The sequence below is a fragment of the Ambystoma mexicanum genome, chromosome 1p (assembly GCF_040938575.1).
Source record: "Ambystoma mexicanum isolate Mex_15411 chromosome 1p, UKY_AmexF1_1, whole genome shotgun sequence".
Taxonomy (NCBI): Eukaryota; Metazoa; Chordata; class Amphibia; order Caudata; family Ambystomatidae; genus Ambystoma; species Ambystoma mexicanum.
The window spans coordinates 1,459,439,749-1,459,463,326 of record NC_090921.1 but is presented as its reverse complement, the minus strand read 5'-3'; the positions used below and the strand labels follow the sequence as shown (position 1 = coordinate 1,459,463,326).

The following is a 23,578-nucleotide window of genomic DNA, read 5'->3' as shown; positions in this document are numbered from 1 at the left end:
TCCCCATTCCCATTTTTGCCCCATAGGGCATAATGGGAATGGGGAAGGCGCTAATTACGGCACCGCAAATTGCGGTACCGTAATTAGCTCCCTGGGTCCCTTTGCGGGTTGGTTTTTAACGCCTGCAAAAAGCAGGCGTTAAATTCCCCAACCCGCAAAGGGACCTCGTAGTAAGGCGGTAAGGATTTACCGGTACCGGTAAAATACTGGTACCGGTAAACCCTTACCGCCTACCGTGTAATGAGGCTCATATTATTCAAACCTCCATAAGCACATACACCCATGTTCATACGCCTAACCATATACACAGGTGTATGGAAGTCTATCCCTGTCCTCTTCCCTCACTCTCCCACCATGATAAAGGTCCTGCCCTCCTTTTTAGTGTTAGATACTTGGTGGCACTTTAGCACCACATATAAATTGACACTATTCCATTAGGGTACTGCTAGGAAGCAGATGGGATATGCGGAGGGCCCCAACGATTAGAGGCGTTGCTTGGTTATTTACCCACCCATTGAGTGCCCATTGCTATGCTGATCCCTGCGGCCAATTCCACCTACTTCTTACCCCTTTCCACCCAAAACACATACTGCTCTGATCACTTTGAGCTAGTTTTATGAAACAGTAATTTCAAACTTTGTGCTCGAAGTGCCTGCACGTTTTATTTCAAAGTAGTCTTCTGGGAGTAAATGGCTTAATTGGAGTTGTAAATGGGCTACTGGTGCAATAAAAATGTCCTTACCAAGTGTGCCTTCAGCTGCTTGATTCATAAGCAGCATGTGCGTCCTTCACTGAAGTCCTGCCAATGACAAGCATTGGCCAAGCAAACAGTTTTAACTTGTGAATATGTATTAAGTAGGCATTCAGTAGGCACTGCTATTATATGCCCCTTTATTTTCACTTATGGTGCTGCTACCATTAATGCCCAGTTTGTGTCATACCGGCAGTGCCTGGCAAATGCCTATCCGATGTCCACATAAAAGTCAAAACTGTTGGCATTGCCAATGCTTGTTTCTTGTACCCTTCAGGCTTATAAACATGTGTTTAATGCATCCTTACACATGGCTAACAAGTCCTCTTGCGAATTACAATACCCTATGTTTGCTCTTGTTCATGCAAATGTTTTTCCAAACTTGGAGTTTTAACTTTAAACTATGATTCAAGAAAGGATGCCAGGAGAATGTCATTCACCTTCATCCCAGCAATGCGGGCATCCTATCGAAAGGGTTAGGGCATATTCATAGCCAGTAAAAGAGAAAGTGAGGGCATAAAGGGCCACTAGTTACTGCACTGGGATAATGCTATAAACATGAGTCATTTATCTTGGGGTGTGCAGCGTGCCCACGGGAATGATGTCTATGCCCCATGACACCAAATATGAATAGTTGAAAGCGTAGGACTCCTCTGTCATGCTTGCCCAAATCCAGAGTAATAAAACATATGTTCTATTGAATCTAATATTTGTAAAGACACACTAGAAGTTCCATATGTAGTCAATTCTTTAATGCTAGGCTGTGCTTGCCAGGACATGTTTCGACCCGCCAGGTCTTCTTCAAGACTGGCAGCCAATTGTCTAATTTGCACATGGTCGTTCCCCTTCGGTAATGCCTTGGCAAGCTGAAGAACAATGGTTTGGATGGTTGCCCAGAGCAATGCAAGAAGTTAGGATTAATTCCAAACCTTCCAGCATCACCTCTTTTGTTTTGCATAAGTCACACCGAGTGCGACGGGTATTCCCAGATGTGGGTCCCGAGCCTTCTCAGCCTAGTGACCCAAGCTACTCCTCACTGATGATGCCCATAGAGGCTGAAACATCTCTGGGGACTTTTGTGGTCTGGTACAGAAGGGATGTAACCTAGCAGTTTGAGCTGGATTTCCCCTTTTGGGGTGGAACTAAGCCTGATTTGCATATTAGCTTTCCCTTTTGTGATGGCTTAGCAGGCTAATGAACTATGGTTTGGAGGGTTGCCCAGAGCAATGCCAGAAGCTAGGATTAATTCCAAACCTTCCAGACATCACCTCCTTTATTTTGCCTATGAAGATGGTTGCTATAAGATGGAGGGCATGGGCAAAGCAGGGCACGTACATGGTTTTGCCTCTCCTCAGGGCAGCTATAATATTAGATTCATTATCAGCTGTCACAAAGCCCACTTATAAACTGAAGAGTGACCCATTGTGCCACAGCCGCCTTTGCTTTCTACCATAGATCAACACACCCATGGGACCTGCTGTTAAACCTTTTCGTAGACGAAATACCTGCCGGCGAATAACATTGAGTGGCTGCTATCCTTGGCTTTGCTGATGAGAGAACGCGTGAAGGTGATCCAGTGTCTGCTGATGGGCATGAAATCTGTGCCTTCATCACTAGTTCACATGTCTATTTTTAGGTGGACTTTGCCATCCCGGCAGTGGTTCAGTGCCACTCCCAATTCTTCCACAGCATGGTTGTAGAGGTATGGTACTGAGGTTTTTGAGATGTAGTACTGAATCAGATATTCCCAGCAGGGACCAATGAGTCCAAGGAGCCGTCTGACTCCAATAAGGCAGTAAATGTATTGGCAACTTTACACCATGTTTGTCATTGAATAGGATGTTTCCTGTCTTTTGTGAAATGTTGTGACATTCCCTTAATTCTCAGCACCAGTAACTAGTCAATTGAAGAGGAAACAACAATTTCTAAGGGTGCAATGAGATTTTCAGGCAAAAATGGTATTCTTACAGGAGTTGTGAAAATCAGTGAATCAGCAAGGTTCTTCAGTATAGTAGTGTGGGAGCTCAGTGCAAATGTGCCCTTTGTCTGCAGTAGAGGGGTGGTGGGATACTGCCCTCTCCCCCTTCTCTTTTGCAAGCATTTGGATGATGGCTTCTCATGTTTGCCTACAGGGAAGTGGTGCCCAAATGGTTACCCGGTTTCCTTCCAAGACTCTTTTCTAGCATTTGTGGCAGGTGGTAAAATGAGCGTGTTGCTTTTCCAATGTAAAATAACCAAACACTCCACCCTTACCTTCCCTCCTTCTTGGGGTCTGCTTGGTGTGAGTACATTGCTGTGGATGCAGCGTGGTTATTCTTGAATGAGGAGCTATTGATGTGACTGATGGCAAAGTTGTACAACAAGCATGTATTTTTGCAGCCTGCTTTTGGAAGGACTGTACATTGGCTCACAGGCAAGGGTCTGTAGCCTTCATTCTGTGCAGCATGCTTGCCCTTTACAGTTATGTGGGTGTGTTGATGCCTGCACACTCTTCATCGGTATCGTCAAACTAGAGGTGCCTGAGACTGGTCTCAATCTTGAATCGGGGGATAGAGCATAATCTTTGTCACAGTCTTCATTGTCATCTATTTCCAAGAAAACCAGAGGCAGGGAAGGTTCAGGAATCACATTTTCTTCCTCATCTGTGGACAGCTCTCATTATTATTGAACTGATGTCATATCTTCTCCTTCTTGCAGCTCGGTTGGTGGCGGCTCAACTTCCTCCTCTTCCTTACTTCTATATTCTGGCACCTGATGCATGTTCAAAGTCACTGAATACACAATTACATGTCTTCCTAATGCACCAGATTGTTTTGAGACAGATACCCCTGTTCTTTTCAGAGGAAGAGCTGTGCGGCTGCCAATTGGCCAGTGTGGTAGACACGAAGACCTGAATACTATCTTAGATTCTCCAATGCAAACTGGTGAGGACGCAGGAGAAGAGCACCCAACAGATGCATGCCTGCCTGGCCCTATCCCTTACCTTGTTTGGGCCCCGCAGTACATGCAGACATGTGAATTTAATTCACACAACCCTTCAACGAATGCATATTGTCTTCTCAATACATGGGACTTCTCCACCTTCAAAATGCATGTGGGGTTCTTAGTGCGTTGGGCTTTAACTATGCCTATTAAATGCATGTGGGGTTCTTAGTGCGTTGGGCTATAACTATGCCTATTAAATGCATGTGGGGTTCTTAGTGCGTTGGGCTATAACTATGCATATTAAATGCATGTGGGGTTCTTAGTGCGTTGGGCTTTAACTATGCCTATTAAATGCATGTGGGGTTCTTAGTGCGTTGGGCTTTAACTATGCCTATTAAATGCATGTGGGGTTCTTAGTGCGTTGGGCTTTAACTATGCCTATTAAATGCATGTGGGGTTCTTAGTGCGTTGGGCTTTAACTATGCCTATTAAATGCATGTGGGGTTCTTAGTGCGTTGGGCTTTAACTATGCCTATTAAATGCATGTGGGGTTCTTAGTGCGTTGGGCTTTAACTATGCCTATTAAATGCATGTGGGGTTCTTAGTGCGTTGGGCTTTAACTATGCCTATTAAATGCATGTGGGGTTCTTAGTGCGTTGGGCTTTAACTATGCCTATTAAATGCATGTGGGGTTCTTAGTGCGTTGGGCTTTAACTATGCCTATTAAATGCATGTGGGGTTCTTAGTGCGTTGGGCTTTAACTATGCCTATTAAATGCATGTGGGGTTCTTAGTGCGTTGGGCTTCAACTATGCCTATTAAATGCATGTGGGGTTCTTAGTGCGTTGGGCTTTAACTATGCCTATTAAATGCATTTTGGGTTTTCGTTCCATTGACCTTTTCCTTTGCCTACAAAATGCACACAGGGTTCTCAGTGTTTCTGCCTTCTCCTCTGTCTACAAAATGCATATTGGAATCTCAGTGCTTTGGCCTTCACTAAGCCCACCAAATGAATGTGGGGTTCTCACAGCTTTGGTGAATGAAAGAACTTGGTTGAGTGGGCACTGCTAATTATATTACGAGAAAGGCTTTGTTCTGAATTACTTGCTAAACTCGAATATCTTTTGTGGTCCGGTTGTCAAAATACCCTCACTCACTCTGTGAAGTGTCAAAATAATATGTGAATGGTTCCTGGGTTGGGATGACCCAGGAATTTGGAAGGAATTCGTGTGAGTAGCTCATATATATTCATACATATAATTCTTCCATGTGTTTCAAACACATTGTTCATACATTTCCATGTTAGATTCTCTGTTTCTTTATACAAACTTTGACCAAACCTCAGCTAAACCTCTGTAAAAAGGGTGTTTATTGCAAAGACACAAGCTGCTTTAAAAAGTACAATGCATTTTGGTCGGAAGCAAAATCTTCAGGGACCACCAAGTTCTACAGAAAAAATCAAACTACATACAACGTGTAACCAAACATAATTATGATATTTTTCTCAATCTTTTTACTGTATTTTTATATAATAAATTCAATGTACCTGCCTGGTGTGTCTTCTTTTGAACGAGCACTGTTTTGTAATACATTTCTGAAAAGCTGTTTAGCTCTTTGTCCTAGGAGATTCCTTCAAACCCTCGGAGCTGCCTTTTAGAACTAGAGTGTCAGTATATTACGGTGAGCTGTATACCTAGTCTGTTGTTGCTTAAGTGTTCTTATTGTGATCATTTCCTAACAAATGGGAGTAAATTCGGACAGTTTTTAGAGGTTCCTACCTTATGTAGGTGCAATGTCCATATTCAACAGTTATTTCATTTTCACAAGTGTCCTGTAAAGGACATTATGACAGTGAGCGATACTATGGTATCTGATTCCTAATTCCCCTTATTATTCTTACTCTGCAGGAGCTGGCCGGCACATGTGCACTACTGTGGAAGGGGCTCCCTCTGGCCGCCACTGCATTTATTATGGACAAAGGCACCGAAAAAACGCGAACGCGATGGTGTCACTGTCACAGTGACGCCATCACGTGCCAGCCGTCATTGATGTGATTTTTGAAATAAAGCCAGCTTTGCACTCTATCTATATTACGTTCACTCAAGCTGCCATTTTAAAATGGTTTGATGCCTTAGTGTGTGCTAACGCTTTTGTGTGATGTACATATGCATGGCACAGTACAAGGTTGGGCACAATCTTAACTGCTATATAAGCTAGGGCAGTTTATCTGATTATTTATCCGAGTTTACATTTGGCAATTTAATGTGCATACATATTTCTTTGCACATTTCAATATGAATGTTAGTATATTTTGAGAAAAGACTGTGTTGTCATAACGTGTTTAGGGTCACATTCTTTCATATAGCAGCATAACTCCCATATCTTCAAGGCATGAAATGCATATCTATCTTTACACTCCGCATAACACGTGTTCAGGATAATGTACATTAGATATTAAATAGATGTGTACAGCATAGTTCCCATACTATCAAGGCTTGACATACATATCTATTTTCACTTTTTGCATGTATACATGTACCGCCGTTTTCATATAGCATAGTTCCCATACTATCAAGGCATGACATGTATGTCTGTTTTCACTATTCGCATGACATTAGTTCACGTTAGTCTACGTTAGAGATTGAAAGAGTTTGTTAATATTGCACCCCCTTGTCTTTTCACTACTGCCTCCAAAATGTGAAATCTCATTTGTGAGATATGATGATTAGCTTGTATTATTGGGGATCTGATGTTGCCTCTATGTACATTGGAGTGGTGTTCATTCCAACAAACTTTGTCTTTTCATGTCGATTGACCGACATAGTGCTTACTACAGGGGCACTATATACTGAATATTATGTTGTTGCTATCGCAGGTCCTGAAAAAGTTTAGATAGATATTTGTTCTTGAATTTGGATGAAATACTACATTTCCCTTCTCTTATATCAATGGCCGCCGGCACGCAATGACATCACTGTGATGGTGATGTCATCACGTTAGCGGTTTGCCAGCGCCATTGTCCATAATAAATGCTGTGTCGGCCACAGGGAGCTATTTCCACAGTAGTCCACGTTTGCCGGCCAGCATGACAGCATCTTTGCATAGGGTAAGCCCACCTGCAGAGTAAGACAAATCAGGGGAATTAGGAATCAGATACTACAGTAGTAATATGGCTGTCATACTGTCCTTTACAGGACACTTGAGAAAATGAAAATAACTGCTGAATAATGGACATCGTGCCTACATAAGGTAGGAACCTCCCAAAATGGTCAAAATGTACCACCATTTGTTATGAAATTATCACAAAAAGAAACCTTGTGGAACAACAGAATAGGTATAAAACTGACAGTAATATACTGACACTAGTTCTGAAAGGCAGCTCCGAGGGTTTGAAGGAATCTCCTAGGACAACGAGCCAAACGGCTTGTCAGAAATGTATTACAAAACAGTGCTCGTTCAAAAGAAGACACACCAGGCAGGTAAATTGAATTTATTATGTAAAAATACAGTAGCAAGATGGAAAAACATATAGTTATTTTTGGTTACAAGTTGTATGTATTTAGATTTTTTTCTGTAGAACTTGGTCCCTGAAGATGGTCCTTTGGACCGTAATGCATTGGACTTTTTAAAGCAAGCAGTGGAGGTCATTACGAGATGGGCGGTAGCCATGGTGCCACTAGCACCCTGGCTGCCTCCCATACCGTGTCTGAGTCCGGTCTTGTTCAATGGGGACTTACCGGTGCATTCCGACCCTGGAGGGACCGGTAAGTCCCCATTAAACAAACCATTCCCCATTCCCATTTGGGCCCCCATAGGGCTCAATGGGAATGGGGAGGGCGCTAATAACGGGCTCGCGACTAGCAAGCCCGTTATTAGCACCCTGGTCCCTTAGCGGGACCCGTAAGGGACGTGTGGTCAGACCACACGTTCCTTACGGTTCCGCTAAGGGACCTCGGAATCGGGCAGCAAGGGATTACTGGCACCGGTCTCCTTACCGGTGCCCGGTATCCCTTACCGGCCAACTCGGAATGAGGCCCTGTGTCTTTGCAATAAACACTGTTTTTACAGATATTTCGCTGAGGTTTCTTCAAAGTTTGTATTAAGAAACAGACTCTAACATGGAAATGTATGAACAATTTGTTTGAAACATACGAAAGAAATATATGTATGAATATGTGTGAGGTACTCACACAAAGTCCTTCCAAATTCCTGGGTCAGCCCAACCCAGGAACCATTCACATATTATTCTCACTGCCTTGGCCTTCTCCTGCACCTAAAGAATGAGCATGGGGCTCTCTGTGGTTAGGCTTTCTTCTCCGCCTAGAAAATGAATGTGAGGTTCTCAGTTGTTTGGCCCTATCCTCTTACAAAATGCATGGGGCCCTCAGTGCTTTGGCTATCATCTAAGCTTAGTAAATGCACATGGGATTTGCTGCCTAGTACGAACTACAATTCTATAGTGCATAGAGCATGTGCGGTACAGGGACGTCATTTCACCAAAATGCCAGGGGTATCAGAAGTGACATCACACGACCCTTGACCTATGATGACATCACATGCAGTGATGTCATTTGACCCCATCCCAAAGTGAAATCAGAGGAAGAGATGAAACACGATCTTTCACCCCTTCACAAAACAGGAAGTGGCATCACATAGCATTGTTCCTAAGGACACTACAAAAAATATGGTTAAGATATCACTATAATGTGATATACATTTGATACAAGAATAGATCATTGTATGACTCATTAATATCAGTGTGTATAGGCCCATATTACCAAATTACTGTGAATGCAAGCAGACGTCCAAGGCCAAATGATAATGATTTTTTATTATATAGCACTTACGCTTAAGCGCTTTATATAGGACAAATATACACCCAGACTGTGTTGGTACTCACATATCGACCTCAGAAGGATAAGCGGCCGAGTTGAGGTGTTTAAGAACAGACTAAATCAGTGACTCACCCCCGGAAGTGTGCCTGAAATAAACCTTTAATGAGTCTAGCAATTATTGCATAGAATTCCAGAAAGACACATTATTTGCTATTCCTATTCTTTCTTATTCAGGGCCACTGTTCAAAGTGTCATACTTGGGGAACCCCCTTTGCTTTTTAAGAGGACTGAACAAAAAAGCCTGCCACTCCAGTAACAAAGAGCTGTTTAAGGGTACCAAGGGAGACCACAGGGGAAGCAGGGGAGACCACAGGGGTCACAGTTGCGACCCCTGGTGACCCCCAAATGACACCCCTGGTGCGGTAGCTGGTGTGAATAACCCACCTGCTGCATACCTCTTCATACAGTGGCCATGATCAGGGCTCCGGAAAAGTTGGGGGTCTGATCAGCCTTCAGAGAAGGGGTCTATCAGCCACTTTTTCTCCCTATAAATAGGCAAATACTCCCAAAAATTGAAATAGGGAGTCAAAATACTCCCCAAAAAAATAAAAAAACAGCCACATAGGACCTTGTCCCCCTACTTTCTTCCACACAGCTCCATGGCTGTGGTTGGACCAGTAGAGTACGTAGTTCCACAGAAAGAAACTACTATTATTACTGCCTGATTCACAGAGGTAAACATCTTTTAATGTGCATGAATAAATTGGTACAAAGAAATAATTATTACCACAAAGCATTCCGTTTGGCAGTTGAAACATGTTTTACTCGCTTATGAAATACTCCGATTGGGAATTGGACTTTCATTTTCACTCCCTAAAAAATAATTTGACTCCTAATTTAGGGTGTAAAATACTCCCACATTAAAATCGTATCTGGAGCACTGGGTCTGATCATTATTTTCACTTGCTCTCCAAATCAAATTGAGCAGCACTTCTGCTACTTGATTAGGATTGTCTGCTGACTCACCCCACAAATGTGTCACACAAGGTAGCTCTGATTTTATGTCCAGCAGGAAAAATATGTTATTTCAAACGCAGTTGTATTCACTTAATGCCATTGCTTCTTCCAGCTCCAGTGCCAGTTACTGAGACTTTCTGATCCTTGGCATAAAAGATGCCATGCTTGTCGGACACACTCAAGACCATCCTTTTAGTTTTTGTCCCTACAGAACAAAATGACATGCTTTTTATAAAGGCCATTCACAGGGATTTTCTGTTCCCTCTGAAAGAATCTTGTGAATTAGACATAAAGAGTTGCATTCCCCGAATTTAATAGCTTCAACCTCCTTTCAAGCCAGTCATTGATATATTATGGCCCTTTGCCCAAAAAGTTACATGTGCCTATGTTTGAAACCTGAGGGTATTCTCTCTCCTAGTTTTCTGGGATTCTCTGTGCAGATGGCCAGAGAAAGGCCACCGCATTTGGATCCTGACCCTGGATGTGGACCAGCAAGGGAGGATCAACTGGGTGGAGGATCCTTGGGTATTGGGAGTGGGGTACCTGCAGTGGAGACATGGTATTCCCCTTTCGCTTTAGAAAGTCAACCTTACCTCCCCCAAGCAGTTATGGGCTATTACGAATCATCTCCTTTCATTTCCCCACCTTTGTCCTTTAACAGTACTGTGACAAGGAAGAGGCGACTAGAAGTAATGACCACTAACAACTCCCATGCCCACTTTAACACTGGGACGAGGCAGTGGCCTGCAAAACGCTATCGGGGTCAGGCATGTCCGCTTAAAGTCAGGCAGAATTGGACAATGGTACAACACTGCAACCTATTGAAGGACTACCTGTGTATACATTGAAAAACCAAGAAGTGAACGGGAAGTGAGAGCTGGGGAACTGTTGAGGCAAAGAGCAGCAGGAAACCCCAGAAGACTGGAGGCAGTCATGGCGGGACCCGAGGTGGAGCCAGGACACCGGCTGACATCCCCAAGCCGCGGCGAGCCTCCAGTGTGAAGCGGGAGCAAACAGAGCTGCAGTGAAGCCAGAGAGAAGAGGACCCCATGTCCACCCTCGTAGAAGCAAAGGAGCTGCCTGCACCAGCCGAGCTCCAGTTCACAGATGAGCGGGCCTTGCAGAAACAGAAGCAGCAACCAGAGCAGAGGAGAACAGCAGTGAGAGGCGCCGGAGGAGGAAGCTGACGACCGATGAGTGCTGAGAAAACCACTCAGAGACCGGGGCGCTCCGTGTGGGCTGCAAAAGCATAGAACAGCTCTGAAGGAATAAATGCTTCAGTTACAGAGGAATCTGTGATATTAAGTGAATTAAAGAAAGGCAAGTTCTGTGAGGAATAGTAATTGCCAATATTGAATAATGAACTGGAAGAAAGTGGCAAAACATGTTGAAATTAAGGACGCTGACTACAGAGTTGAAGTCAAGTCTGAGAAACCATTTGTTTGTTCAATCGCAAACTGATTGAACACTAAAACCGTGCTTAAAGGACAGTAACCTACATACTTGAAAGAAGCTAAGCACAAAGGGGCAAAAGGGGTCACCAAAAGTGAAATGTGAATAAGAGCCTGAAATACAATGAGACATTGAATGTATACAGAACAAGGTTGGCACGGACTGGCTTAGAGATATGTGGTAGTCTACGGAAAACCTAAAAGGCTGACACAGGAAGCCAAGTTAAGGAAACTCAAACATAGAGCCAATATATTGAGGAGCCTATGTGTGAGCAGGAGAACTTAGGGTTTCTGGTTGTGTCACCTGTGATGGGTGGACCGTGTGGTCTGACAACTGCACCCAGACAAGAGAACCCCAACTTGTTAGAAAAGGTCAAGATGAATATGCACAGTGTCAAGAAGGAAAACGACCTGTTGCATTTAAACCCTGAGCTGTGAAAAATGTTGGAAATTATCTTGTGGACAAGCCTCAAGACCATTTCCTTTGTGATCACTGTAACATTGAACTTGGGGAAGGAAACCCTGAGACCTTCTGTGATGAGACTGTGTTGAACTTGGGAAGGGAATCCTGAGAAAGGTGTGGAACTGTATTACCTTGAGAACAAGAGAATGTAACTTGAAAACTGTTGCGAACTTGTTTGTACTTGGGGAAGGAGAGCTGAAAAATCCCCAAGCTGGAAATAGCTCAGAACCTTACTTTTGGAACACTGTTCAGTTTATGGTTCACATCCCTACACATTGGTTTGCTTTAGGCGTGAGGGCAAGCATAGGTTTTGGACACAGACTTTTAGGTTGAACTTACTGACACAGACTCTCCGTAGTTTCCCTAGGTAGGGAAATCCCACCTTAGCATAGGGCAAGTTTGGCCTTACACCATTGTGACATTTAAGTTAATAAAAGTATTTTTGTTCAGATTGAATCGGTTGTCTGTGCCATACTTCATGATGCCTCCACAGTCTATTACACTGAAAGCAGTCACTTGGATCTTCTATTTCGTAATCCCAAAAATAACACTTTTGTGTCATAATCAAGACAATCACTATGTCTTTCTGTCCCCTCTTAAAAGAAAAACATGTTCCGACTCAAGTCAATAACTGCGTTTTTCTGCTCCATGACCACAAATGTCTGGTATGTGTGTCACAGTAAAGACAGTCGATGTGATTGTCTGTTCGATCAGAACCAACATCTGTTTCCCATGCAAGCCAGTCACTTCATTTTATTGTTCACTTACCCCAGAGTTGCATATGTGTACATCACACTCAAAACTGTTGTGATGTTTTGCTCTCTTGGCTAGTGACATGTCTGTATTACACACAAGACAGGCCTTGTGAGTTTCAGTTCACTCAAACGAAAAAACACATGTATAATCCCCACACCTCATTGTTCCCTATTCATGCAGCAGACTAAACAGCAACCAGTGCATCTCTGAACAACCTTCTCCTGACTGATGACAAATTGGTGTCCATTGTATACCATGAAGGACAAACTTGCTGGAAAGATTTTGCTCAAGCCCTGAATACACCTTTATGATGCTAGTGGTTGATGAATCAGCCAATATCAGAGGCGTTGCTAGGGGGCGGGGGGCTGAAGGGGCTATAGCCCCGGGTCTTTTGGTGTAGCCCTGCATAGAGGCTCAGGGGCTACAACCAAATGGCTGGCTAGTTCTGAGTCCCAAAAGTCCCGACATTAGCATAGCCCCGGATCTTTGCCTGACCTAGCAACACCCCTGGCCAATATTCAGGTTATTCGACTCTTCTGAATACGTTTTCACAGGAGTATGTAGAACATCTTTCCTTTGGATAAGCACAGTGTGGCAACCAGGCAACAATGGCTATTTTAAACTTTATAAATATAAATTAGTGCCCTTCAGAATTCCTCTCAACAATGTTCGCTATTAAAAGTAATTCCTTGTGTAAATTGAGTAGGGGTTAAAAGAGTGTCAAGCACTGCACAGTTGGATTTAGGACTACGGTAAAGTAGCAGAAATCATTCAAACAGTACTGGTACAATTATGATAAGTTATCTGTAACATCTACATTGAAATCACACCTTAGAACAGAGTTTTTTAATATTGCCCTGAGCGGACAGCATATTTGAAAGGTTCAACCATCTACATCTAACATTAGTTAAAATGTAACTTTAGATGGTGTTAGGGCTTGTAAAACCGGCATTTACCTCAACAGGTTCCTTTAAGCCATTAACAGGTATAACTAATCCATTTGTGCTGGTGAGGCTCAGGCCTCCCACTGAGCCACTGATATCAAAGCCATCACTCGAGGAGAATGGATTCACTGCAAAACTCATCATCTAAAAGAAAAGAAAACAATATGATTTCAATTGCATTGGCAGACATACTTTAACCCTTAGTATTGAGTTTTCTTAGTCTGGGTTGTCTTTATTGTATGGATCGCAAGGTGCATCTAAGTGCAGTCTATATAAAAACAAACTCCATGGAGCGTTTCAATTTATAAGCAACCTCTTATTTTGTGCGATGGTCCAACAACAGGACAGCAAGTATTATGATTCACTTCTAGGACCCCCATTCTGAGTATATCAGATTTTCCTATAGGATTACCACATAAGGCAATTACCATTACAGCATACGGTATGTCTTGAGATCACCTTCACTACAAGAAATCGTCCAGTTTGGTGGGAAGTAAGGCTGATCTCCAGAAATGCTGCATTCAGTATTGCTGGAAATCTGCGCACACCACTTTTCTCTTATTGTGTTTCTATTTCCACCCCCATTTTCAGGATGGAAATAAACTGTATGTAATAGTGGTTGGTCTCGCAACTGTATATCTATTTTCAAAGCAGGAAAGTGTTAATTCCGATCCTTTTGTGCTTTACAAGGGAAAGGTGGTGAGAAAGTGGGTATCAGACATGTCCACTTTGCCTCCCCTTTGGATGTCTCATTCAAAAGACTCTGGGCCTCATTACAACCCTGGCGTTGGACCATGGGGCTATTAGCACCATGGTCCATGCCGGATTCCGCCATGGTGGATGGCGGATTTACCGCTCCATTCCAAGGTTGGGGGCGGTAAATCCCCATTCACCATGGCCCCTTCCCCATCCCCATTTTTGGCCCATAGGGCTCAATGGGAATGGGGAAGGCGCTAATTACGGCACCGTTAACCCCTTAACGCCAGGGTTGTAATGAGGCCCTCTGATGTGAATGTTGTCCTGACTTTTGGAGATAATTAAAGCCTTTGTGCTTTACTTCCTTTGCTTAGCTCATCTGTTTCGGGACACTCGCCAGTCCCTAAAACTACTTGTGCAGGGGACCATGTTTCCCTGTGAGAGATTCCTTGCTCTTTCTAAGATGCACACATCACCTTACAGAGAAGTGTGGCAGGGTTACCTTGTGTCCCTTTTCCTTTTCATTTTAGTAGCAGGTTTTTTTACAATGTGCCAAAATGGGCTGGTGACAGCAGATATTTTTTTACTTGTTTTTTGTCATTTTTCTGCATGCATTTTACCATATTCTCAAAAAGGCAGTGCGGCACACTTTGTCGCCCTGTCCCTTGGCCTTCTTCCTGCTCTCTCAGGTCAGGAAATGCCATAAATGGAGCATCTGGGACTCCGGTGTTGGCCGGGGTCATCGCAGCTGCTCTGCTTGGACTGCTGGCTTCATCCAGTCCATCTGAGGTTTGATTTCTCAAGTACAACAGTGTTTTGAATACAAAATGAGAGTTAGAGGTGCGTTTTGAAGGAGGAAAACCCAACGCTGGTCCCCAATCAGGAATAAAAAAAAGTTCAGCATCCAAGGGAGATCAGAAACCTATGACTAAGCAAGACAAGAAGATGAGGAAAAGCAGGTGGCATCTCTTCAAACAAACAATGGAAACGCTCCAGACCCACATGATAAAGACAGTAACTAAAGATGCCTTTAAGGAAACTCACCTACCGCTCGTTTTGATGTGTGAAACGATTTTTGAATTTGGGCATTTTCAGTGTGCTAATTGATCTTGTCTGCTTGGCTTCCTGGTGAGATCCTATTGTGAAAGAGAAAGGGGCTACAAACCGTAATAATGAATTGTTCAGCTGAGCATATATAATGCTCCTGAGGATTTTCAGATGTCTCAGGAAACTATTTAGGACAGAAGGCAAAGAGGAAAGAGAAGATTCTATAGACATAGCGGGAGCGATAGAACCTTCTCTTTCCTCTTAGTGGAGTGCCTCTGATGTTCCCTGAGTGGGTTCCTTCCACCATCATCCCCACTCAACCCTACTAATCCTCTGAAAGCCTCATCTGCAGGCCTACCTTCTCTCGTACTCTCGTTACCATCTACAGGCCCCCAATCCCACCTCCTTGTTCCTCTCAGAATGGGTGGACCTCTTCTCCTCTCTTCTTGCCTCCTCCCCCAAACGTATCTTCCTTGGGGACTTTAACAGCCTTCTCGACTCGCCGGATGTGGTTACTGTACTTTTTTGTGACTCTTTTGTGACCTCTGCAACTCTCTGCAACTCTCTTTCCCTCACTATCTTTCCCTCTAACTCAACCCACTCTGCAGGGCTGTTATCAATTGTAAGTATAGCTAGTTGTATTATGCACACAAAAAGACCCACCTTCAGGAACACTGGGATCAGAAATAGCAGTTGTGGAAATCAAGAACCTCCCTGTGAACCCTGGGCCCCTGCGCCAGGGAACGGCAACAGATTCCCAGGACCCTCAGGGAAACCCTCTGGGGATGAAAACCCTGATCTTCAGTAGAAGGAGGAACGAGACCAATGGAATTTGGAGATGGAAACTTCTGTCTTTATTCAGAAGGATCAGCCGGAGTGATGGTAGGTTGTAAGGATGCTGCCATAATAAATAAAAGGATAGAAGGATTTGGTAGAAGGAAGATGAAAAAGGAGTTTTGATATTTAGGAGAAATTAGTAACAAGTAGCACCTGTTAATAGTTCACTGTGAGGAGTGTTCCCTGAGAGCTGCAATGTGCGTACCGTCGTGGGATGAGAAGTATCTAGCTCCTAAGTTATACACAAATATAGGGAAAGTTAAGAGAAGGAAAGATATGTACTTTTAAGGTATCGAAAAACCCCTTCCTTTTAACTTCTTTTACCCTGTGTGGTTGCTGCGGAAGTAACATACATAAGCAATCCCTTCCCTTCAGTTTGCTTGATCGTAAGTGGACAGAGCGTGTTTGAGAACCGCAGCGTTTTTGAAGACAAGCGGGTAGTGTGCCTAAATCTCTCAAGATGGTCTGTGGAGTCGGATCTAGTAATGGAAGAAAAACAGAATAAGGAGTCTGACAGGAGAAAGGGGCTTGCAATCTGAGAGCCGAAATACTAACTACCAGGGTAATATGCACTGAATAATAAACAGTGTGGAGAAATGTTATTAGTTTGAAATTAACGTCCCCTTTAGGCAGACTAAGGGCGACTGTTAAGAACGGATTCCTCCGGTAAGGCATCCCCATACGAGATGAGGTGTCTGATGCTGCCCAACCAACATTGGACTGCACTTTATTAGCGAATTTGCACTTTACTATTGCACTGAGAAATGAATTGGTATCAACACTGCACTATTGAATTTAGTTTTGTATAGGAAGGGTGTGGTTTTATGAATATTTTTATGTATGTTTTTTACTTGCTATTAGTTTTGGGATGTATATTAGAATAGGCAAGATACTAATATTGCAAATTAGTGCCTCTGAAAATGGTATGTGTGTTATATTTGTATATATCTATTTGTCGAATTTGTTTGTGCGTTCCCAGTGACTAAATAAATGATATATTATTTAAAGAAATTAAATGACTCAGGACCTATTTGGTACATGGACCTAGTCTGTTAGTTGATGGATTGAATAGGAAGAGGGAGGAAGACCGATTGGTTCTTTAGTTTTTGATTGTCCATTTGCTAGCTAAGGGCTGAATCTAACGGTATATAAATTAGCCCGATCTAGTCTCTTCTTTGTTTTTAATACTAACTACCTGGTCCACGAGAAACCGGGATTGTTGCGTACCGGGTTGGGGCAGAGTACGGAACTGGAAAGAGGAATAGAGTTCTAAACATAGAAGAATAATAGAGGCTAGAGGTCTGTTAGAGCAATAAGGATAAGAATTATGATAGAATCGCACTCACGGAGTGTTCGCTATTAGGAGTAGCAACGCAGTGACTTCCGGGATTCACTGACTGAAGAATCTTCTCTGGAGAGGGAGGCAGGGCCAGACAGTCACCTGATCCTTGGTAGACTGCAACGTTGCAGTCTGCAGTCGGCACCATGTTGAATGGAGGGATTTGTAAACACGCAATTCGCTTCCATCGGTGCCATAGAGACCAACGGAAGTGGCGCTGCATGACACGGGCACACCTTGGATGCTCTCATGTCAACAGACATCCTACTCTCCAACCCTTAACTACCCCTCTCTCCTTGTCCGACCACGCTCTCCTCTCCTCCCATCTTGACCTCCCGTAACCCCTGATGATGTCCCTGCCCACACTGCCAGTCTCCTTCTCTGCCATTTCACCGATGAAGCGTGTGTCAGTTGCTACATTTGCCTCTACCTTCATCCCTCCTCCATCCTCTTCCTTTGGCTCTGCTCCAGTTAACCTCCACCTCTCTATCTGAAACACCTTGGACATCCTTGCTCCTGATATGAGGTTCCGCATGAAGCCTGCCTCCAAATGCAACACTTAGTATGACCCTGACTTGGCAGCTTTGAAACACAAGTGCAAAGCTGTTGAGCGGAAGTGGCAGGCATCTAGTTAATCCTCTGAAAAACTGGCCTGACGCCTACTCCAAAGGCAATATCCTCTAGCCATCTGCTCCAAGCAGAGGGCTCATGTCCAAGCACACATCACTGGGGCCACCAATAACACAGCTGAACTTTTTAAAATCTGCAAGGAACTTGCCAATCCAACTGCAGTCTCATGCTCTCCTCCTTTCTCCCAGGCCCTATGCACTGCACTGGCTACCAACTTCTCCTCCAAAACTCTGGACATCCTGGCCTCCCTGTCATCTGCTCCACCCCCACTCCCCTTCTCTTGACTCCTTTGGCCCTCCTCCATACCCTCCACCTTCTCTCCCATTGCACCAGAAGATGTCTCTAGAGTTGCCCGCTCTATGCTATGAAAGTCTCTTCTAAACAGGTGCTCTTCCCAAAACCATAATCTTTTTTTAAAACAATTTTTATTACATTTTCTGCTTAACCATAACAACTTACAAACTGTTGATCATCACAAACATTTCATATTCAATTGTATAACAACGCCCCTCATCCCCCCAAGCAAAATTCCTCCACCCTTCCAAGGCCTACATCACACCCATTATTACACTTCCCTCCCTTCCCCTTCATCCTTACTCCTAGCTACGGTTCCATCTTGTCCACAGTTCTCTTTCGAGTTCTGGATACCTTGTTCAGAGACATCCAGATCAGTTGTCTCCACGCCTTCACCCCTCCCTCCCCTTGTTCCGTGTCCCTGCCTATCGCTTCTTGCCACAATACGGTCTCCGCGTAGGCCCATTTTAACAAGTTTCTCCACCATACCTGCACTGTTGGCTTCGCTTGTGCCTTCCACCCCATCACAATTCTACATTTCGCCAGTATATATGCTAACTCCTTGAGCTTGTTCACCTGTTTAGCTCGCTTGGATCTAGGGAAGCCCCCTAACAGACAAGCCATGGGGGATCCCATATCTAGTGTAATCTCTGCTTTTGCTAATATTTGGGCTAAATCTCCCCAAAATCTGCCAATCTCTGCGCATTTCCCAGAACATATGCACCAGACCTGAATTTACCTCCCACACTTCGGGCAAGTCTGTATATCTGCCTGATGAAATCTGGCTATTTTGTTCAGGGTCGGGTCTGGTCTATGAGTCACATATAATTGTATCTGTTGTAGTTTTGCATTTCTCTACACCTTTTTGTGATAACCTAACGCTCTGCTCCACATCCCGTCCGACATAAGGCTCCGTAAAGTCTGCTTCCCACTTCTGCCTCATTTGTCCCACTTCCCTGCCAACCTTGGACATCAATAGCTCGTATATATGCGAGACTTCATGTCCCCCTTCTGACACATCATAAAATGTCTCTATAATCTTGTCCGGCTGTAAGGACGGTTCGGTCTCTGGCCATCTCTGCTTTAGGCTCCTCAAGAGACAGGAGTACGTAATGTGTTGTCCCCGGTGCACCCCATTGTCTACCATCAGCTCCTCTAAATCCTTGGGCCTACCCTCCTTTAGCATCCCCCACCATCGCCACACCCATGGGTTCCCAGCTCCTTCTCACGTTTAGCCTAACTTGTTCATCTACCCCTTCAATCGTCACTAGCGATATCTGCAGAGAATACAGTATTGCGTTCCCCATCAACGGACATGCCCTGTGCCACATTGTGCACCCCAGGTTCAACAGTAGGTGCACGCTGGCCCTTCACGACTCGGGTAGCCATATAAGCTTTTTTAGAAAGAATGGACTACTTACTGCTCGTAGTAACCTTGATTCTGGTGTTTGTCCATCTGACAGCCATTTGGCCACAAATTGCAGCTGGCTAGCCACAAAATAAACCTCAAACGTGGGCAGTTTTATTCCCCCTTGCTCATATGAATTATGGAGCTTCCACAGTGTCACTCTACTCCTTGAATTATGCCATATGAAGCTCCTGCATTTACTATGCAATCTACTGAAGAACATTTTAGGTATGGCGAACGGGATATTTGCAAAGCAAGTCTCGGCAGTACTACCATCTTCAGTAATGTTGTGCGCCCCATCATGGACAATAGTTGTCTCGTCCAGAATGATATGCGTTTTTCAATTTTGTCAACCGCCTTCACTGTATAGTGCATATGTTCCATTTTAGGGTCATGTTATGTGTCCACCCCCAAATACCGAAACGTATCTATTTCCCACTTAATTGGTAACACCGCCAGGTTGTCTGTGGGCTTCTCCCTATACTCTCCCGTGGGATACAGACTCGATTTCTGGGGGAGTTATACCCAAGAGTGCAGCGTACATCCAGGACATATTGTAAATTCTCTTCTGGGTGCTGCAGGTATAGGAGCATGTCATCCGCATATAGCGGGATCAAATGCCTTCCCCCAGAGTTACTTTTGCCTGCTTCTCCATACTCATCTCTTAAGTAGACCGCTAGTGGTTTCAACGCTAAGATGAAGAGTATCGGGGACCATGGACATGTCTGCCTTGTGCCCTTACTCAGTTGCTATTGCTCCGAGACAGTGGAGCCCGTTTTGGCTCTTGCTATCGGTCCATTGTACAATAGCCGCACCCATTTAATATATGTGGGCCCAATCCTGAATTCTTTCAGGACCGCTATCAGCCAAGGCCATCTGACTGAATCAAACCCTTTTACTGCATCTAGTGACACTACTGCTACTTCCTGTGTCTCTCTACGGGTATAATCTATTATATAATGCAATCTTCTCAGTTGTTGGGATGCATCCTGTCTGATCTGGGTGAATGAGCTTACCTATGACTGGTCTCAACCTCTTTGCCATAGCGGCTGTGAGAATCTTCCCATCCTGGTTCAACAACGAGAGGGGCCTGTATGAGCCGCAGTCCGTATCCGGCTTATTTGGTTTGAGGAGGGGAATAATTATCGACTCTCGCAGGGATCCAGGCAATTGACCCATTTCAAGCGCCTCATTTAACATTGCTAGTAGTGGGGAAAGGATGTCGGCCCTATATTCTTTATAACATTCGCTGGGGAGCCCTTTCCCCCTGGGGCTTTGTTAGTTGGTATTTCCTTATCACATTCTCTAGTTTTTCAATCGTGATCGGTATCTCTAGGCTATCACTTTCATCCTTACTCAGTTTGGGAAGATTGATCTCAGTCAACGCCTCTTGTATCTCTGCCTTGCCCCCTTCCGCAGATTCCCTATACAGGTGCGTATAATACTCATAAAAACACTAATTTAGTTCTTCCTGGGTCTCTTGCAACTTTCCGTCCATCCCCTTCACTGCTCTGATTGCCTGCTGAGTGGTCTAACTTCTATACAACCAGGCCAACAATCTGTCCTGCTTGTCTCCCTCTGCATGTTGTCTCTCTATTTATTTCTTGTAGCTTAGATTACCTAACCTTTCCCAGTGCACCCTACATTCCTGTTGTAGGCAGGACACTTCCTTGGCTTCTTCTAGTGATCAATTAGCAGCCCGCAATATAGTTTCCAGTTTATTTTCTGTCTTTTGTAGCTCCCGCAGTACCACATCTTGCATCTCTTTCGACTTAGCTATAGCCGCTCCTCTCACCACAACTTTAAAGGTCTCCCATAGTGTACCTGCCGAGTCTACACTGCCAGTGTTGTGCTCAAAATATTCTTTCACCTCAGTCCTCAAATGTTCGCGGAACCCTGTATCTTTCAGAGCTTCAACCCAGAGTCTCCAGGTCGGGATTTTGGCCCGGGTGGGAGGACCAGCCAAGTAACCACCAGCAGGGCATGATCCGATAGGACCCTCGCTTTATATTCAGCCTGTGTGAACTCGCTCAGCATCTCCTCCCCCACAAACACATAGTCTAACCTCGTATATAGGTTCTGCAGGGCCGTATAGTGCGAGTATTCTTGATCTTGTGGATACAGTATTCTCCATACATCCGCTAACTTTAACGTGTGCAATAGGGCATTCAAAGCTTTGCCCACTGGGGTTGGGCAAGCAAATGTATCATCTGATCCATCTCTCGTCGGGTCTAAAGTACCATTAACATCTCCCCCCCATATCACCGCACAGTCCCTATACGAGCTAATCTTAGGATATAAAGATTTAAAGTAAGCTGCTGTATCCTGATTCGGGGCATACATACTAATAACAGAATTTCTTTACTTTCAACCAGTCTCCTTATTATGACCATCCTACCAGCTTTGTCTATAAAGGTCTGAAGGACGTTAAATGCGACTGTTGATGGCACCCAAATTAGGACCACTCTAGCATATGCTGAGTATGTTGAAACCAGGGTCGTCCCTCTCCATTTCTGTGTCAGCGTGTCTTGTTTATCTTTGGTCAGGTGGGTTTCCTGCAGCAGCGCTATGTCTATTTTTTGGCATCTCAGATATGTCATAACCCGGTTACTCTTAATATAGCTATTCAAGCCTCTCACATTCCAGGTTACTATTTTGAGTTCACCCATATTCTCCAACCGTTTCAACTTCCATCTCATCCATTATACTTCCTCCCTTATTTCCCCATGCATATCTGTAGGCCAGCTTCCCCTTAACTACCCCAACCACTCCCTTTTCCCAAATATTTCCCAACGTTTGCCCAGCTCCAACCTTGGATCTCAGGCATCCCCGCATCTCGCTCCTTTCTCAGTGCAGTACCGGTACTCGGAGTGCAGCAGGAGGATACTGAACTAATAGTATCCTAACTAAACTAACTAATGAGGGTGATAGTGTGATTCCTAGTGCTGCCCAAAACTAAGAAGCACCCGTGCCTCCTGCATTCAGCTAACATTGAGAAACATATTCGCTTAACCTCTCAAATGTCTCTGTCGGAACATTGTATGATAGTCTCTATAGTACTCAAGAGTGCACTAATCATGAAAAGCAGATTCACTTATCCTTTTCTTCTCCCATCTGATTCTGTTTCTCCATCTGCATATTCTGCATGTCCATCCATTTACTTACATCCTCCGGGGTCTAAAAAAAAACCAGGGCAGTCTTTATGTAGAACCTTCATCTTCGCTGGATACAACAACATGTATTTCAGATTGGCGCCACGTAACCTCCTCTTGACAGCCCCGAAGTTCATCCTTTGCTTTTGTACCAGAAAAGTATAATCCGGATATGCTGTGATGGATGCCGACGCCGGACTGATCGTACCCCCTTTTTGGAAGTATTCTAGGATCCTCTCCCTGTCCTTGTAATTTAGTATCTTACCGATGATCGGCCGTGGCGGGGTTCCAGGCAGCGGTTTCCTCGTTAGGGCCCTGTGCGCCCTTTACACTGTAAACTCTTGGGTGTGTGTTTCAGCTCCTATTTCCTGCAATAACATGTCTTCTATGTAGTTTGTCATTGTTTCTTCGTGCCCGACCTTCTACCTCCTCTGCCCTGTTTTCAAGATTCCGCACCTGCTGTTTCAGTATGGAGACTTCTTCGGAGTTTTCGTTGCAGCTGCTTGTATTTACCTTCACCTCTTTCTCTAGCACCCCTGTGCGCTCTGTCAATGCTCTGACATCCTGTCTCAAGAGATTCACATCTATATTCATTGCGTCAATTTTGAATTCCAGCAATGACTTCAACTCTGCTATGGCTTCCAGTATTTGCTGATCTATTCGCTCTGGCGATTCTCTTTCACGCACCTCTTGCTCTGTTGTCTTCGCGTTGTTCGTCATCTGTGCCAGGTTGGTGAATGCGTCAATTGACTAATATTTCCCTTTGCTCTTATTTGATTTAGACGCCATTGTAGTGCCCTCTTATCATGTAACGCTCTTTTCTGTCTGGGCTCGCATGGTACGGGGTGTTTCTACTGTCGGTGTAAAAGCACGCTCTGCGTATTATCTTTACAGGTTCCAGCTCTTGCATTCGCGCCTCTCATTTACTCCGGTGTCTCCTCTCAGTTGCCTTTGCAGGTGGGACCTTTTGTACTGCTCTGTACTTTTGTGTTTCTTGCTTCCACCTTTTGTCCCCAGGTTTCCCGGTTGGTGTT

At 44.3% G+C, this 23,578-nt stretch overlaps 1 protein-coding gene across 3 annotated transcripts in view; it reads right to left on the bottom strand.

Moving 5' to 3' along the window:
- LOC138455382 (polycystin-1-like protein 2) overlaps positions 1-23,578 on the bottom strand; it is a 900,768-nt gene that overhangs the window by 448,699 nt on the left and 428,491 nt on the right. For all 3 annotated transcript variants that reach the window (XM_069607102.1, XM_069607103.1, XM_069607104.1), the window contains one exon: positions 13,154-13,285. In XM_069607102.1, coding sequence (XP_069463203.1) covers positions 13,154-13,285 — 132 coding nt within the window. The remainder of the gene's footprint in view (positions 1-13,153; positions 13,286-23,578) is intronic.